General features: G+C 44.5%; 1 protein-coding gene across 4 annotated transcripts in view; it reads right to left on the bottom strand.

Annotated features, from left to right (window-relative positions):
* COL17A1 (collagen type XVII alpha 1 chain) overlaps positions 1 to 16,817 on the bottom strand; it is a 94,710-nt gene that overhangs the window by 20,776 nt on the left and 57,117 nt on the right. For all 4 annotated transcript variants that reach the window (XM_084841990.1, XM_084841988.1, XM_084841987.1 and 1 more), the window contains exons 30-46: positions 16,423 to 16,458; positions 15,343 to 15,414; positions 14,303 to 14,329; positions 12,748 to 12,783; positions 11,940 to 11,975; positions 11,749 to 11,829; positions 10,518 to 10,553; positions 8,827 to 8,904; positions 8,105 to 8,167; positions 7,008 to 7,049; positions 4,356 to 4,418; positions 4,095 to 4,154; positions 2,903 to 2,929; positions 2,770 to 2,811; positions 2,316 to 2,372; positions 1,879 to 1,920; positions 328 to 441 (exon numbers count right to left, since the gene is read on the bottom strand). In XM_084841990.1, the coding sequence (XP_084698116.1) occupies positions 328 to 441; positions 1,879 to 1,920; positions 2,316 to 2,372; positions 2,770 to 2,811; positions 2,903 to 2,929; positions 4,095 to 4,154; positions 4,356 to 4,418; positions 7,008 to 7,049; positions 8,105 to 8,167; positions 8,827 to 8,904; positions 10,518 to 10,553; positions 11,749 to 11,829; positions 11,940 to 11,975; positions 12,748 to 12,783; positions 14,303 to 14,329; positions 15,343 to 15,414; positions 16,423 to 16,458 (912 nt within the window). The remainder of the gene's footprint in view (positions 1 to 327; positions 442 to 1,878; positions 1,921 to 2,315; positions 2,373 to 2,769; positions 2,812 to 2,902; positions 2,930 to 4,094; positions 4,155 to 4,355; positions 4,419 to 7,007; positions 7,050 to 8,104; positions 8,168 to 8,826; positions 8,905 to 10,517; positions 10,554 to 11,748; positions 11,830 to 11,939; positions 11,976 to 12,747; positions 12,784 to 14,302; positions 14,330 to 15,342; positions 15,415 to 16,422; positions 16,459 to 16,817) is intronic.

The following is a 16,817-nucleotide window of genomic DNA, read 5'->3' as shown; positions in this document are numbered from 1 at the left end:
TGGCCATGCTGGCTGGGTACGATGGGTGGCTGGGTATGATGGAAGTTGTAGTCCAACACATCTAGAGGACACCAGGTTGAGGAAGGCTGGACTAGTCTGAGATGGATAAGACTTTGGGGGGGAAAGGTGCTGATACTCAGTGGTTGCTACTTGGCACATGTAACCTTGCCACTTGCAGTCAAGAGCATCTCAGACTGATGTAGGCTTTTCCTGGCATCCCAGAAGCCGTTGAACTGAATGCTGCCAGAAGTTGTCCATGATAGTATAACAGAAGGCAGAGGATACACAGCCTTGTGAAAGCCAAGCAAGGCTCTTTTGCGTACTTACTCTGCAGGTACTCAGCGACATACTGCTGAATCTCTTGCACTGACCCAATTCCTAGGCCTGGAGGTCCAGGAGGGCCTGGGGGACCTGGAAGGCCCTGAGAAGTTCTTGATCCAGCTGTACAAGTAAAGAAGTCAGTTACTTTGATTACCGCAGGAGCTGATAAGACAAGAATCCTTCTACCACCTAAGTGTGTCATATTAACACTAAGGGTGAAGAACAGATTATAAAGCAAACATGTGTATCCCTTTGCTTTGTCACACTATACAGAGGGAAGGGCATCCTTAACCCTTCATGTTCTTGCCCATTTCTCCCTGCAAATGTGTCCCTGGCTGGGGTTTTTTTGTTAACTGTTTCCCGCAGCCATGCTCTGAAACCAGCAGAAGCTTGGCTGTAAAGAAAAATTGGCAGAGCAGAGAGGGATTTGCAGGCAGGAACGTGTGTGTTTGTGCGTGTGTGTGTGCGCGCACACTCATGTGCATGTATAGGGTTAAGCACTCCCTCCTGCCCAATGAGTGTTCCCCGCAAATGTCTTTCCCCAGCCCCTGCAGTGATGTTAACTGGCAGGTTTAGGAAACACATTTGCCTGTATATGGCTTGTGGCCAGAGTATCTAAAGGAACATTTCCTCCCATTGCTTCCTATTTTGTACAGTTCTGAGCAAGAGATGTCTGCGATAAATGTTTCCATTGAATTGCCAATGTTATATTATAGTATACCAATTTTGTTTCTTTATAACAGCCATTGCACTATTTTTAAAAAACTGTCTACTCTGTGAATCACTTTGAGCACAAGGTAGTTGTAGGGAAAGTGGTGCAAAAGCTGACTGACTATGACTAACCAGCCGGGGGGGGGGGGGCAGGGGGAGATGTCACCTTCCTGACCTGAGTTGTATTGCATGTACCCCTGCTATGTGAGCTTAAAGCTTTTAGGGTGCAATCCTATGCATGTTTAGGGCCTCATCACACAAGGCTAAAATCCTGCATCCTTACCCGTGCTTCTGTTTCCAGGATTCTTTGCAGGATTAAGGTTGGCTCCTTTACGCAGGCTGACACGTGCTGTTTTTATTTCTTGGCAAGTTCTATATGTTTCATTTTACAGCCACTAGATGGTGCTGCTGTTATAGCACCATTACAGAAGTACATCCAGCAAGTAAAGCTCTTCCTAGCACTTCCTAGTGGAAAAATCAGACTTTCCCTGTGCTTTACAAAGGTGGGATAAAGGTCATAAACCACAGGAGGTGCCCTGGAGGTTTATGATGTCATGTAAAGGACCTGCAACTTCTGTGAGTAATCAATCTTGATTGCATAATATAAGCCCGGTGTGGAGAAGCCCTTAAAAAGTCCTACAATTCTCAACATGCTGGTTGGGGAATGCTGGGAGTTGTAGGACTTTTTTGTGTTTAAACATACATAGGATTGTGCTCTTAATTTATTTGCCCCTGAAGGAAGTTCACAGCTCTAGTATGCCCTAGCACAAGGGATGCAATGTTGGTTGACATCTTTCATGCACAAATGTGTACACTCTTTATGCAAATTAAGTGGGATTCTCTTACCTCCTCCGGGGATGCCTGGGGCTCCTGGTACACCTGCATCACCTAAAGGAAATCAGAGGGGAAAGCGTGTTTACTGACACCATAGAACAGGTTACTGAATCCATGGAGCATCTCTCTAATTGCATTACTATTTGGAGGGGTGGGGTGTGTGAGAAAGTCCAGGTCACTGTTTCACAGGATTGTATGATCTAATTTGCGTCATTGGAAAGAGATGAGAAGGGGAGCAAAGGGGTTTTCTCAAAGGGGCATTACTGCTGTCCCTTTAAAAATGAGATCCCCAGCTTCAGATGGGAACTTTCATTGCTGCCTATACACTTTGCTACTAGGGGCATAAGGAAACTGAGTGGCAGGGTTCATCATGGCATGCCAGAAGCTCAAGCCTCTGCACTCCCTAGAGTTCAGGACACACAAGGGGACAGGAGCTGTTCCTCACAAACCTTTGTCGCCTTTGGGTCCAGGTGGCCCAGGTGGCCCTTGGATGGCAACTCCGGCACCTGGTAACAGAGATGGCAGAGGAATCAGGAGGGTGATGAAGAGAAACTGGGGTGGGGTGGGGTGGGGGGAAAGGTTTTCACACACTACATTACATTGTTATGATGTACACCTAGGACGTTTTATGTAAAGTAATAGATATAAAACATGGATGCTACAAACACACATGTGGAAACACATACATCATACAGGTACCCTCACGAGGGATTCCCAGTGGGTTGAATCTCCTTGTCAAGTATACATCAGCACCTGATGAGCCAGGTTTGCAACCACATCATGTGCAAGGCTGAAATTCGATATTCATTTACCTGGGAGTAAGCCCCATTCAACTCAATGGGACTTACTTCTGTATAGATATGTGTACGCTCCAGGTAAGATGGGGAATGCATTTAGACTCACCTTGTACAGAGGATCCTGGGAGACCTGGCTGACCTGGTTCACCTGTAGGAAAGGTGACAAGTCACACAATATGACTACTACAGTGCATCACCATTTCCTGATCCCCATTATGGAATGAAAGAGTTGTTGTTACCTGTGAATCCTCGTGGACCAGGTGAGCCTGCAGATAAGAAGATCTGTTAGATTGCTGGTGCTTGTAGGGATGGGAAACACCCAGGGTTCCTTGTCATGGGCTAAGACCAGCACCACCACTGATAGATGTGCTAGATCAATTATTATTTCCATTATTTTTTATCAGTGTAGAAACTAGTTAAGTACAGTGTTGGAGTGAGACTACAGAAATGTCTCCCCCTGCATACAGACATGCACCATGACTCTAGATGTTTAATCAGTAACATGTATCTAGATTCAATAGCGTACATTGGTTTTGGACATGCCCATTCAGAGCTCCTTCTGCCAAATAGTGGCACTACAACTAGACTAGATTCTGGTTCTGCCAGCCAAAGAGATACTCTTGTTTGAGTCGGGAGTCTGCAGGTGCTTCCAAAAGAGGCTTTTATTGCGCTATTGCCCTGTCTCATTCACAGAATTTTATGGCGGGGGGTGCTACAGATGACATCATCTTCAACTTATAACCTTCCCATGTTTTCCTAACACTTTGTCCATCTTTTTTTTACCACAGAAAATTAAGAAAAGATGGAATAGCTGCACAATGGCTTCTGTTTTTTAGTGCTAGGAGCGATCTGTCTGGAAGCACCCTGCCTCTTGCTGCTAAGAAGACAGAGGCTATAACTGCCTCTGAAAATGGTGCAGCTCGGAAAAAGATCCTCGGCAAACTTTCCCAGGTCCACAGAGCAAATGACTGAAAAGCACTGTATTAGTGTAACCACCCCCAAAGTTTAGCATCTAGAATACATATTCCAGGCTGATGTGGGGCCACAAAAGGGACATGAAAAAAAAACACCACATCCTGAGAATTTCTGTTCGTTGCTTCCCGGAGATTAGATAACTACATACTTAGATTCAAGAAAACATCTGTTCCCTTGCTGTGTCACTGCTCAGAGTGAAAAACTGGCAACTTAAAAAAAATGCCTCTTGAGAAGTGACAATATCGCATTTGTTCAATCATCTCTGTGGTGTTTAACCCCCCCCCCACACACACACACATTTATTTACTACATCCTCCTCTCATATGGCTTTCCACTGGCCCCTCATCCTCCAGACTACTAATCAGGTCTGCTTACACAGAGCTCCAGCAACTTTGCAGCACTAGCTGCTCCCAGACCATTCACTGGGCCCAAATGGCAGGATTCCAAGTCACTCACCTAAATCTCCCTTTGGACCTGGGGGACCAGGTGGACCTGGTGGGCCGGCAAAGAAGGTTTCTGTATTGGGGGGAAAGAAGCAACATCAGAGACAGGCATACATACCAGGCAGAGTCCTGGGCACTCTTGACTGACCAGGGTTCTCCTGCCAACATTCAGTGTGACTTGGTTTGGCCAAGCTATTCCACCAACATCTCCCTACATTCACAACATGGGTACAAAATGGGCATGTGAGCTTACAAGCCAAACAGAAGCACCTACCAGATGTGGGCACAAAGGATCCTGGTCTTCCTGGCGGGCCCGGAGGGCCTGGGAGGCCTTCCCCTAAGCAAGAGAAAGATTGGCATGTATTAGTGCTGATTAATACATAGAGTATTAATTGACTACGCTAAAGCCTTTGATTGTGTGGATCACAACAAACTGTGGCAAATTCTTAAAGTGATGGGAGTACCAGACCACCTTACCTGTCTCCTGAGAAACCTGTACGAGGGTCAAGAAGCAACAGTAAGAACCAGACATGGAACAACCGATTGGTTCAAAATTGGGAAAGGAGTACGACAAGGCTGCATATTGTCACCCTGCTTATTTAACTTATATGCAGAGTACATCATGAGAAAGGCCGGGTTGGATGAATCAGAGGTCGGAATTAAGATTGCTGGGAGAATTATCAACAACCTCCGATATGCAGACGATACCACCCTAATGGCAGAAAGCGAAGAGGATCTAAAGAGCCTCTTGTTGAGGGTGAAAGAGGAGAGTGCAAAAGCTGGTTTGAAACTCAACATTAAAAAAACGAAGATCATGGCATCTGGCCCCATCACTTCCTGGCATATGGAAGGGGAAGAAATGGAAGCAGTGACAGATTTTACTTTCTTGGGTTCCAAGATCACCGCAGACGGTGACTGTAGCCATGAAATTAAAAGACGCTTGCTCCTTGGGAGGAAAGCTATGGCCAACCTAGACAGCATAGTAAGAAGCAGAGACATCACCTTGCCGACAAAGTTCCGTCTAATCAAAGCTATGGTTTTCCCAGTAGTAATGTATGGCTGTGAGAGCTGGACTATAAGGAAGGCTGAGCGCCGAAGAATTGACGCTTTCGAACTGTGGTGCTGGAGAAGACTCTTACGAGTGCCCTGAACTGCAAGGAGGTCAAATCAGTCCATCCTAAAGGAAATCAACCCTGAGTGCTCATTGGAAGGACAGATAATGAAGCTGAAGCTCCAATATTTTGGCCACCTAATGCGAAGAGAAAACTCCCTGGAAAAGACCCTGATGCTGGGAAAGACTGAAGGCAAAAGGAGAAGGGGACGGCAGAGGATGAGATGGCTAGATAGCATCACGGATGCAATGAATATGAACTTGAGCACGCTCCGGGAGAGAGCGCAGGACAGGAAGGCCTGGCGTGCTATGGTCCATGGGGTCACGAAGAGTCGGACACGACTGAACGACTGAACAACAACAACAACAACAATACATAGAGTTCGGCCAAGGTACCTCTGCAGGAAGCCTGATACATGTATGACTGGCTGACTCTTCTGGGTCACGTTGCAGCATAGGAAAAGTTTAACCTCAGAGGCTTTCGATCTGTTCTCTTTTGTTTTCAGACTATCCTTCTACCTTCATTCGTGACCCTCTGTTAGCAAACTCCATTGTCAATCTCCAATGCAACTACATTCGTCTAGAGGAGAGACAGCTTGTGGCATACTGAAATTTCAGTTATGCGGATTGATTGGGGTGTGGGGACCAGACAGGTGGATTTAATGGCCAGTGATGGCATTAGATGGTCTGTTGATGCCCCCCAGCTTTATGGATCAATGCTGGCTTGGTTCATAGCCATAGACCTCCTGTTCTTCCTTTGGAAGACATTCATTCTGCCTAGACCAAAGGTTTCGCACTATAGCAAGCCAGACCCTTCCTTGTAAATTCAATGGGGATTGTTCTGTTCATCAGGCTGGGGAGAAAAAGGGACACTGCCTTGCTCAGCTATTCTAAGATTATGGTTTGATTTTGGCAGGGCCGGCCCTCTCATGAGGTGAGGTGAAACCTCCACCTCAGGAGGCAGAGTGCAAAGAGCAGAGAATTGTGTGCTCTGCCCTGCACTGGCCAGGAAGATCTACCGCTGCTGTGTGCCACTCCCCCCATTGCTGCTGTGACTCCCACCACCCTCCCTACCCCATTGCTGCTGCCACCACTGCCACCACCTGCTCTGCAGATCCTCTCAGAGCAAGTGGCATGCAGATAGGCTCTCTGAAGTGATTTCCAGGGACACCCCCCCACACACACAATGCTGGGCTCTGAGAAAGGACTCCTCAAGCCAGGCATTTGGGTCTGGCCAGGTCTCTGAAGAGCCACCCTGGCTGCTTTTCCAACTGACATGGCTCTTCACAGAGCGGCAACAGGGTGGGAGACACGGTGCCAAAGGGGTGAGTGGGCTGGGCTGGGCTAGGAGACACACACAGATGGGGAGGGAGCAGGGAGACGGATGGGGCCAGCAGTCAGAGAGGGCATATGGACAGGGCAGGAAGGCAGAAGGGGAGATGGATGCATGGTGGGCGGGGTGGGGAGAGGGATGACAGACTCGGCAGGCAGGGAGACAGATGTGGTGGTGGTGGCTGGCAGGCAGGTAGAATGGGAGGGGGGAGATGGACACAGTGGTGACAATGGTGGGCAAAGGAGCATGTCTGCCTCAGGCGGTGTGACAACTTGGGCCAGGGCTAGATTTTGGGACTTGTTAATTGATGTCAAAGGATAAGGGTTACTTAGGCTGATAAACTTGCGTTTTCACAGAATCAATACCTCAATAATGCTTTGGGGATTAAAACCGTGCATTAACATGATGTTTCTTCAGAACAATAGAGCAGTTTGGGCAAATCCCCCAGAGAGGAGCTCTCAATCTATACAAGAGCATTTTACCTGCTGGGCCACGGGGTCCTGGTGGGCCCTGAACAGAAGCACCTGGAATATGGAAAGAAAAGTATTACTTTGGACTCTGATTTTAAAAAATAAATAAAAAGTTGGGAGTTCTATCCCAGCTCTTCCTTCCCTCCATACCTTCCAACTTTTGAAAATAGAGGAGACAGATTTAAAGCCTATTCACACAACCAGTGGGTATATGGCAGCAAAGGTAAAAAGGCCACAAATATATTGAGCATGCTGCCTTCCAGCCATGGTCAACAGGCTAGTGGTATGTGTGCAGCATTTGACTTTGACAGGATATGCACACCAGAGCTGTCTATGAGCTAGCACGCAGCACAAGTAGGAATTTCCTGCAAGTACCACATGACAAGTAGCTGTGTGAATATACCCTTTTTACTTCTGCCCTTGACCTAAAAGGTCTCTGCCACACACACACACACAAACACACACACACCACATACATATCACATTCACTAGGCCTGGCCAAATATTAAAGGTAAAATTGGTAAGGTTTTAAACCTTTAATATTTATTAAGATCACATTCTTAAATGATTATTAAATGCACACTTCATTTAGTTTGTTTTGTCCTGTTCTTAATTGACTTGGAATGTATGCCTTGCAAAGCCTATCTTGTATATCAGTTAAATTACACAAAATACAAACTCTTGAAGTAGCAACTGATCTCTTACATTTATCTTCTTTATCCTTATAAGGTACAAGCTCTTGCAAGGATTTTTGGTATGGCAGCAGCTCAGCTCTTGCAGAGTTAATTTTAATTTTTCTTACCTCTTGCTAATAAACATGATTTCAGAGCACTCCGTGATTAAAAAAATGCTTCCCTTCACTTTAGATCAAGCTTCAAAACGTTACAAAAGAATTTTTAAAATGATCAGCAAAACTGTTAGATTACTGCCAGGAATAGTAAGAGAGCAGGTGTTTATTTCTAAGGTTCAATATTAGAAGCACTCAGGAGTACTGATCTTTTTCTTATAGGAAGACGTATAGCACGCTTATGATTCCCACCTAGCTGCCCTCCATTTTTTCACTTTATACGGTCTGTGCACTCATGCAGAATACACTGTGGTGCATATACCTGGTGGTCCTGGTGGACCTGGTGGTCCCGGGGGTCCTGGTTTTGCTTGCATGTTTTGCAGTGCTAGGCAAAAAGAGAAAATGGAAATACTGTGTTTAAATTTACAGACAATAACTGGAGCATAGACATATTTCAGAGATGGAAAGAGGGCATTTAAAAAAAGATCTTATGGGTTAAAGCAGGGATGGGGAGCCTCCACCCACAGCTTGATACAGCCTGTGGTAGTAGTAGTCCCCCTCCAGTCTTCTTATTTTATACTAAACAATATGTTATGGTTCATTTCAACTTGGTTTTGAACAGAATAAAATAATGTTTCTTGTTCCAAAGTAAATATATATGATGAGAGGCTTAAACAGTCAATGTCTCTAGTCGACAGAACATATTTTAGAGATGGAAAGATAAAAGGGAAAGTGTGGGCCGTCTTGATAGACTCAGGACTTGACAGCTCAAGATTTCTGCATGTTTGGCTGGGGGTGGGAGGCAGGATCTTCAGAGAGTTGAAGTGTGTCTTCAGAATTCACTGTTCAGGGCCTGAATTTGTTCAGGGATCAGTTTGGTTCTGAGCAATTAATGATCATGAGGTGGGAGGTGGAGGAGAAAGTCTGGGTCTCAACTGTTATAGCATTCTGGGAGTCATAGTCTTCTGAAGGCATCATCTCTCTGGAACTTAGTATCCAAGCTGGCTTCACAAACACAAGCCTACAAGAGAAAGGTCACCCTACCTTCAACAGCAGCAATATCTGGTCTGACAGTTTCTACAATGCTGCTTTCACCCTGGAGGCCTCTCTCACCACGAGGACCTGCATCAGAACATGAAAAATAACGTACGATTTAATTACAAATACACCACTTTGGTTTGAACTCAAGGTGCTTGGTTCTGATTTCCACCTAATGCGAGTGCGTGCATTGTTTTTGAGCGCAATAAGGTTGAACATAATGTAGATGAGACCTGAACTGGTCCTCAGTCCATGTGCCTCACATGCCATTGATGATTTTGAAGAATAGGATGGGGAAAAACATTAGTGATTTCTTAAATCTCTGGTAGATGACTGTGGAAATGCTGAAAGTATAAAATGAGGGGAAATGAACAGGTCTGCCAACAAAAGCAAGCTACCCCCATGATTCGCATTATGGCTGCTTGTCATGCTGCACAGAAAATGATAGCAAGTAGCACAATGTGTGACACGGTCAAATGTGTGATGATCAGTCATGTGTATATGCATGCATCAAGGCATGTACATGTGCCAACATACACATCTGCTATCATCACACATGAGAATTAACAGGTGGGTTTTAGTGCCTTGCACGTAGAAAATTTGTAATATATGCATGTACCTTAGGCTGTGTTCAGACAATAAACTTCCCACACTGCACAATTTAGCACTAAACTGAAAGTGTTTGGAGGCAGCACCACAAAAGAACAAAAGGGAAACTAGGAAAGAAATTGCACAGGATGTTATGTGTGCGCGCAGCAGTTCTTCAAGAAGCCATCATTTGGATTGTATCACTTGTGTTGGCGCTGCCAATCCTCCAGTCTACCACTGGGACTAGAAGGGATCCTCCTGGGATTTGGCATGATACCCACATGGCTTGAAGGCGCCTGGGATGCTGTGGTTGGAAACACCACTATTCAACGGCCAAAATTTATTCATTTTATATATTACAATACTTATACTTTGGCTTTTCATTAAAAAAATGCTTGGTAAATATTAACAGAATAAAGCATAACAAGAACATAAACAAATAAAAAGGTCAGGGAGGCTGCAGATAAAAGTTACATTTAAAGATCCCAACTGATTCTCCATACAGTCAATAAAATGATCATCAGCTCAGTAGGGCAAATGCCTGCCAGAAAATGAAGGTCTACACAGAATGGCAAAAAACAACAACCCCATCAATGTGAGGACAAGGCAGACCTCCTGGGGTCTGTAGAGTTCCAGAGCTACAGAGAAGGCTCTTTCCTGCATTCCTGAACACATCACTGATGTTGGCAAGATGCACAGGAGAGCATCTCCAGTTGATCTTAATGAGGGGACATATATGCTGGTTGTCGAATAGGAGCAACTTGGTCTCTGCCTGGGTTTTTTACAATGTGGAAGGAGATAACATGGTTTGATAAACAAATAGCAAGGATAGGAGGAAACAGCAACAAGTGAAGGGAAAAAATGAAGCTAGGCTGGTGCAGGAAAATGCTATGCAGAAAAGCAGAGTTTCAAGGAAGAGGTGGTTTGATTATGGGAAAGGGGAGGCTGTTCCAGGCATAAAAGCTGAAAGCATAAAGATGGGGGAAAGGGACTGTAAGAAGGTGAGCTTATATGGAGCCCAGAGCATAAGACATGAGCATAAGGGAGCTGATAGAGACTGGGCAAAGAAAGGAAGGAAGCAGATGTTGGGCTTGCACTGAATGTATTACCTTGAGCTCCTGGAAGACCAGCTGGGCCAACAGGACCTAAATTCAAAGAATAAAATAACATGGGATCACCTTTCTCAATAGATGGAGAAATTGCCTCCCACCTCAAGAAGAAGTGCTGGAAACATCAGACAATATACTTGTCTGCAAAGCTGAATAAAATGTCTACAGATTTCAATAGCTACTGGCAGGACTCACAGCCCTCAGGACAGGTGAATTACAAACAAAGAATGTACACTTTCTTCCATGTCCTTAGTGTCTTTATACCTTTGTACCACCCCAAACACCACTTGCTTCTGGAACACAATGACCTGGTTCACAAGCCAGAGTATATGCTGAGTATGGGTTGTTGTTGAGCCATGAGTTGTTGTTGAATTGTGGGTTGTTGTGTTGTGTGAAGCAACCCATGGGTTCTCTTTGTGGGTTGTTCATAGTTAACATAGTTAAATCATAGTGCAGGGTTCACACAACACATTAACCCATGAGTCAACAACAACCCACATTCAACCCATACTCTGGCTTGTCGTGTTGTGTGAACCCAGCCACTGTCTTGAGCCTACTATATCTTAATGAGCAGACAAGAGAAGGAACCAACATGAAAAGGCACCAGTGAGTAATTCTGTCTGTGGCTGTGCTAGAGACACTAGATTTAGAAAATGTGAATCAATGTGCTCTTTGAATCTTCTCCAGAAAGGAAAATTAGACTTCTTCCTTCAGCAGTCAGTGAATACATCTGAGGACTGCTTCATAAAGACATCTGTAGACACTGTCATCTGTGAAAATTGGATGTCTCTTTTGTTGCAGTTCCATGGGTTATATCCAATGTTAGTCTATCTTACATCCCATTCATATCAATGGGTCTACTCTAAGTAGCATAAAACCAACATGTGTTTTGAAGCTATATCACAAAGTAGCGGCACAACGCTGGAGCGTAATTATGCATCATTCGGATTAAACATTTGTAGGATGCTCACACATGAGAGAATATATAGGGATAGTCCCCTACAGTAAGGTTTATGAAGGTGTAAGGATCAGCTAGAAATGCCATTCCATCATCATGTATGATGTATGCAGCACAATATTAGCCAGCGAATGAGACAGCCAGGAAGTAAATCTTGGGGCATAGCCTAAGAGCACAAGCTGAGGGCAATTATAGCATTGCACCATAACCACTGGTAAATACTAGGGAGAAAAAAGCAAGTAAAAGTGGCAAAGAATTAAAGGGGGTTCTCACCTGGGACACCAGGCGGGCCTGGGGGTCCAACAGCCCCTGGTGGGCCTGGAGGTCCAGGGAGAGCAATTGTTGATCCACCGTCTGAAACACAGAGACAAATGTCATAAATCAATTCATGAGAAAAGACTGCACAATGAAGGTATGGAGGCTATCGCATATGAGACTTTTCCTGTGATTACTGCAGTGCATACCTGAAGTAGTAACCCGGCCTGGCGCTCCAGGTTCACCTGCAGAAACACAAAAAGAATAGATGTTACCAGGCCTTCAATTAACTGACTGGTGACTGGTGACATGTGGATAATAGGTTTGTGATGTCTTTGGATGTCTGTCTCACTCAATTCTTTGTCAAAAGTATTATTATTATAGTAAGATTTTTGGGGAGGTGGCACTAATGCCCGTTGCCCCACATTTCTGATAGTTCTGTAGACCTTGAATTAACTGGTGACATGATTATCAGAATCCAGTGTATGTATGTGATATTAGAAAGGATGACTTCGGAGAGCTTCTGAACTTTCTGTAGTTCAGCTCCATTTTTCTCATCATCCCTATCGGATACTACAACTTTTGGGCCATTGGTGGATTTCAGGACCATGTCTGTGTGTGTGTGTGGGGGGAATCCTTCACTTCTACTCCTCACCTCATCTTGATTCATACATTCAAGCTGGGTAGTGCCGCTGCAATAGCACAGAGGAAGAGTGGCATAAACCCCTTTACTAGACAGATTATAGAGGCTTCTCCAGGAGCACCTGATTACCCAGTGGCCTGGTTTGTGTGATTCTTTGCCTGCTTCTTGAAGGAGGAGGAGGAGGCATCACCCAAACAGAGCCTCTGCATGATCAGGATTTCGCTCAGAGGGCCACAGAGCTAACTGTGCAGTGGAGGGGGAGGGCTTGTGCTGCTTGTTCTTGTCCATGCTGTTGCAGTATGCCCTGACTTGAATGTATGAACAAGGGCCTTGCCTACAGAAAACATGGAAACCCAACAAGCATTCAGACTCACCTTTAGAACCTGGTCGGCCTGGATTTCCTGTGAGTCCTGGAGTGAGTTAAAATGACAATTCAGAATGAATAATATTGTACTTCCCCAACCTACAGTCCTCCAGATGTTTTGGGCTATAGCTCCTAGCATTCCTGACCATTGGCTATGCTGGCTGGGCCTGATGGGAGTTGAAATCCAGAAATCTTCAGAGCACCAAGTTGGGGAAGGCTGCTGTACATCATAGTATAATTATTATATTGTAGTGTTATAAAGCTGGCTCATTCGGGGTCATGTATTTCAATCTCCTTCATTAAAATGCATACCTCTTATTCACACACACACACACACACACACACACACTTGCAAGGAGCAACCTGCATTTGTTTCATTTTCATTTGCTTTCATTGCTAAGGAGACCCAACCTCTTTCTTTCCTCCAGTACTTAAGACTGCAGTCTATACCCAAGCCCTCAGAGATTTTGAGTGGATTTGGAATGCATTATTTGGCAGATGTAACTGCATGGAGACACAATTGCTTATCACCTCTAATGATGTGGTAATCCCAGAATTACCAGGCCCACCACTCCACTGGATTTCCATAGCCAAAAGGTACAGCTGAGCTTTTCTTCATGCACTTACATCTGGCACATAATGGGGCTGTTCACACAACACACTAACCCACCCTCAGTGGTCGAGTGTGGGTTGTTTTGAACCATGGGTTGGCATATTGTCTGAACGCAGCATGTTTTCCTCAGGGTGGAAATAACCTCAGGGTTATTGTGTTGTCTGAACACAGCCAGGGTGGCTTGTTAACCACCCTGAACAACCCAACAACAAACCATGGGTTCTCAAGGTGGCTTGTTCAAGAAAATAAGCCGCACTGCATGGTTAACAAGCCACCCTGGCGGCGTTCAACCAACCCATGGTTCAACAAACAACCCATGGCTCAAAACAACCCACACTCAAACACTGAGTGTGGGTTAGCATGTTGTGTGAACAGCCCCGATAAGTGACTACTGTGCAGTTGCCAGTAATAATTTCCTACCCTATGCAAGTCTACACATGCTTACTTGGGAGTAGCCCCACTGAAGTCAAAGGAACTGATTTTGGAGTAAACTTGCATAGTATTGGACTATAAGGTTCTTTTGCCCCCATGGCAAAAATCACACCAGCTCCACAAAAACCAAAAATAATCGCTGCTTCACTGCTAGCAGTCTGATGAAAAACTATTTGATACACCATCAGGACCTGCCCACCACCCACATTATGTTACTGCTCTTCAGCAGTGACTTGAGTTCTTAAAGAGAAAAATTACATTTACCACCAAGTGGTGAAAGCAACTGTGGGATGCACAGGCCTTTGAAAAGCATATTTTACATTCCAACATTTAGCTTGTCTACCATCTGGTTTTAGCTGAATGGCGAGCGTCGCCATTCTCTCAGCTTAAGCTCTAACAACATGCATCCTCTCAACGAGGTGCAAAATTAATCCTCGTTGCCTGCCCAGCCAAATTCAACACTTTTGCGTGTCTGTCTATTAGTTCTAAAGCATTTGTCTCTTTCTACCCTGTGTCTTACCCGGTGGTCCTTGAGGTCCTGTGAGACCTAGGGAAATAATGGCAAAAGTGTGAAGAAGTTAGGAATTGTCTTCTGGAGGCAGACAGGTGGACACTCAAACAACTTATTGCAGAACCCATTTTTACCATGACCTTTAGTTTCAGCAAAGGGAGCATTGGCTGACAAACTGAACATGTTTTCAGCTGATTCAATGGCATCCTTTACTTCTCCCCATATCAAGGCCATCATTGCCAAGTCTGTTTTCAGCATCTTTAAATTCTGCCCCTTTCCATTTTGCATCTACAACTGCCAAAACTGTCTTCCACTCAACCTTTTCTCTCATGTCCTCTTATTTCCCTCATTGGGCTCTTCCCTTGAAGCAAGTTCCTCTGCTGTCAGCACTTTTTCTTCCTTTCACTGTCTTGACTAATGCTGTTCCCTATCACGAAGAATCAATTCACACTTTTTTTAATGCAGACATTGTGTTTGCTATCTATAGGTGTGTTCCATTTATAGCCTGGTGTTACTCATTCTCAGTAACAGGCCAAGAGATATTAAATCCCCTGGACAGCAGCCATGTCATTCCTGTAATTTCTAAGCAGTCTTGGAGAAGATATCATATATCCCATGCATGCATATGCAATCTGTATAATTAAAGGGTTGTAACATCTCCCCCAATAGAGCTGTTCACATGCTTTTAGGCATCCTTATCCCAACCCAGCACTATTACATGCTCCAAAATCTGTACCATCCATAGGATTTCCACTCTAGCTCCCAGGAGCCAAAAGGCCTCCCTTCCACATCCTCAGTCCTTCCTGACTCAAACTGCTTCCTGCCCACTCCTCTCCTGAGGGAGAGCTTGATGTTCCTTCAGGGCCAGCACCAAGGTCTGGTGTTCTATCTGCCCGACTAATGGGTTTTCTCAGCTCCAGTCTGCAAATTACTGTTCTACAAATTTGAATGGCAAAGGGGCAGTCTCCAGAGGGGAACAGGAATGTTTATAAGGGACAATTTATTTCCTTAACAAACAATAGGTATCTTTTAAGTCCACCTTGCATTACCTGGCTGCCCTGCATCTCCAGCGGGTCCAGGTGGGCCCCGTGGGCCTGGTATTCCCATAAGACCTTGCTCACCTAAGAATAATCGAGTTGAATATAGACAATTAGTATTTTCACTTTATACAATAGCAATACCCATGGAAATTCAGGGCCATTCAGATCAGTGGAACTGTATTATATCCAGGGGATACACTAATAGGAATTAACACTGAACATATTCAAACTCATATAACCTCCAAGTTAGATTACTGCAATGCATGCTATGTGGGGCTGCCCTTGAAGACTGTTCAGAAGCTGCAGTTTGTGCAAGATGTGGCAGCCAGATTAATAATTGGGACCTGAAGGTCTGAGCATATAACACCAATTCTAGTCTGCTTGCATTGGCTGCCTGGATGTTTTTGAGCCCAATTCAAGGTGCTGGTTCTAACCTATAAAGCCTTAAATGGCTCAGGACCGCAATACCTGACAGAGCTCTCCGGAACTGAATCTACCCAGACACTATGATAAATATCTGGTGCCTTCCTCTGACTGCCACCTCCACGAGAGGCTCAGAATGTGGCAACAAGGGAGAGGGCCTTTTCAGTGGTGGCCTCCCAATTATGGAATGATCTCCCCACTGAGCCCTGGTGCAATTAGTGTCATCTTTCCCACACCAGGTTAAGACTGTCCTCTACTCCCAGACATTTAATGGCATATGATGGGGCATCTATGCCAGCTGTCTGAACATGCCTAGTATTCTATTGAAATTGTTTTAAATTTTGCCTATTTTAATTTCTTTATGCTTTTTAAAAAATCTGTGAATTGTTGTGAACCTCCCAATGAGCTTTGGCTATTGGGCGGTATAGAAATGATAACAACAACAACAACATAATAATAATAATGGCAGAAACCCCACTAGAGTATTTCTCTGCCCAGCTCTTGATCCTATGCTATACTGCACTGAGGAACATGGCATTAAATGACCATGTAAATGAGCCTTCTGACAAGTATTTGTTCATTGTGTGTCCAGGTCCAGGTCCATCTGGTGTTATGTTAGTAATGTTTTTGTTTGCCATAAGAAGAAAGAGAAGAACAATAATTTACCTCTGGATCCTTGATGTCCATCTGGGCCAGGTGGACCTATGCACGGGACTCCATTAGTTATTGAAATTGCTCCACAGTATGTATATTATTTGCTTAATGCTAAACAGAAGATCTTTTTTTTGTTTTAGTTATTCAGTGGAATTGTTTAGATTGAATACACACATTCTCTCACTTACTTTTGGCTGAATCAATATTTATATTTAAGAAAGACCAGAATACATACTTACACCCTTGCTACACAAATGGGCTATTCACACACGACCCAAAACATGCACATACGTAGACCACACCTCTTACATCCTCAGATTGTGGGAAACATCATATACTGAGATCTATTTTTAATTCTTTCTTTCTGGGCTTTGAGGACTGTTAAGTTTCCCTCCATCAGATTGTTT

This window comes from Heloderma suspectum, chromosome 3 (assembly GCF_057233095.1).
Source record: "Heloderma suspectum isolate Gila_16-S chromosome 3, 16-S_ref, whole genome shotgun sequence".
Lineage (NCBI taxonomy): Eukaryota > Metazoa > Chordata > Lepidosauria > Squamata > Helodermatidae > Heloderma > Heloderma suspectum.
This window is presented reverse-complemented; position numbering and strand designations above follow the sequence as displayed.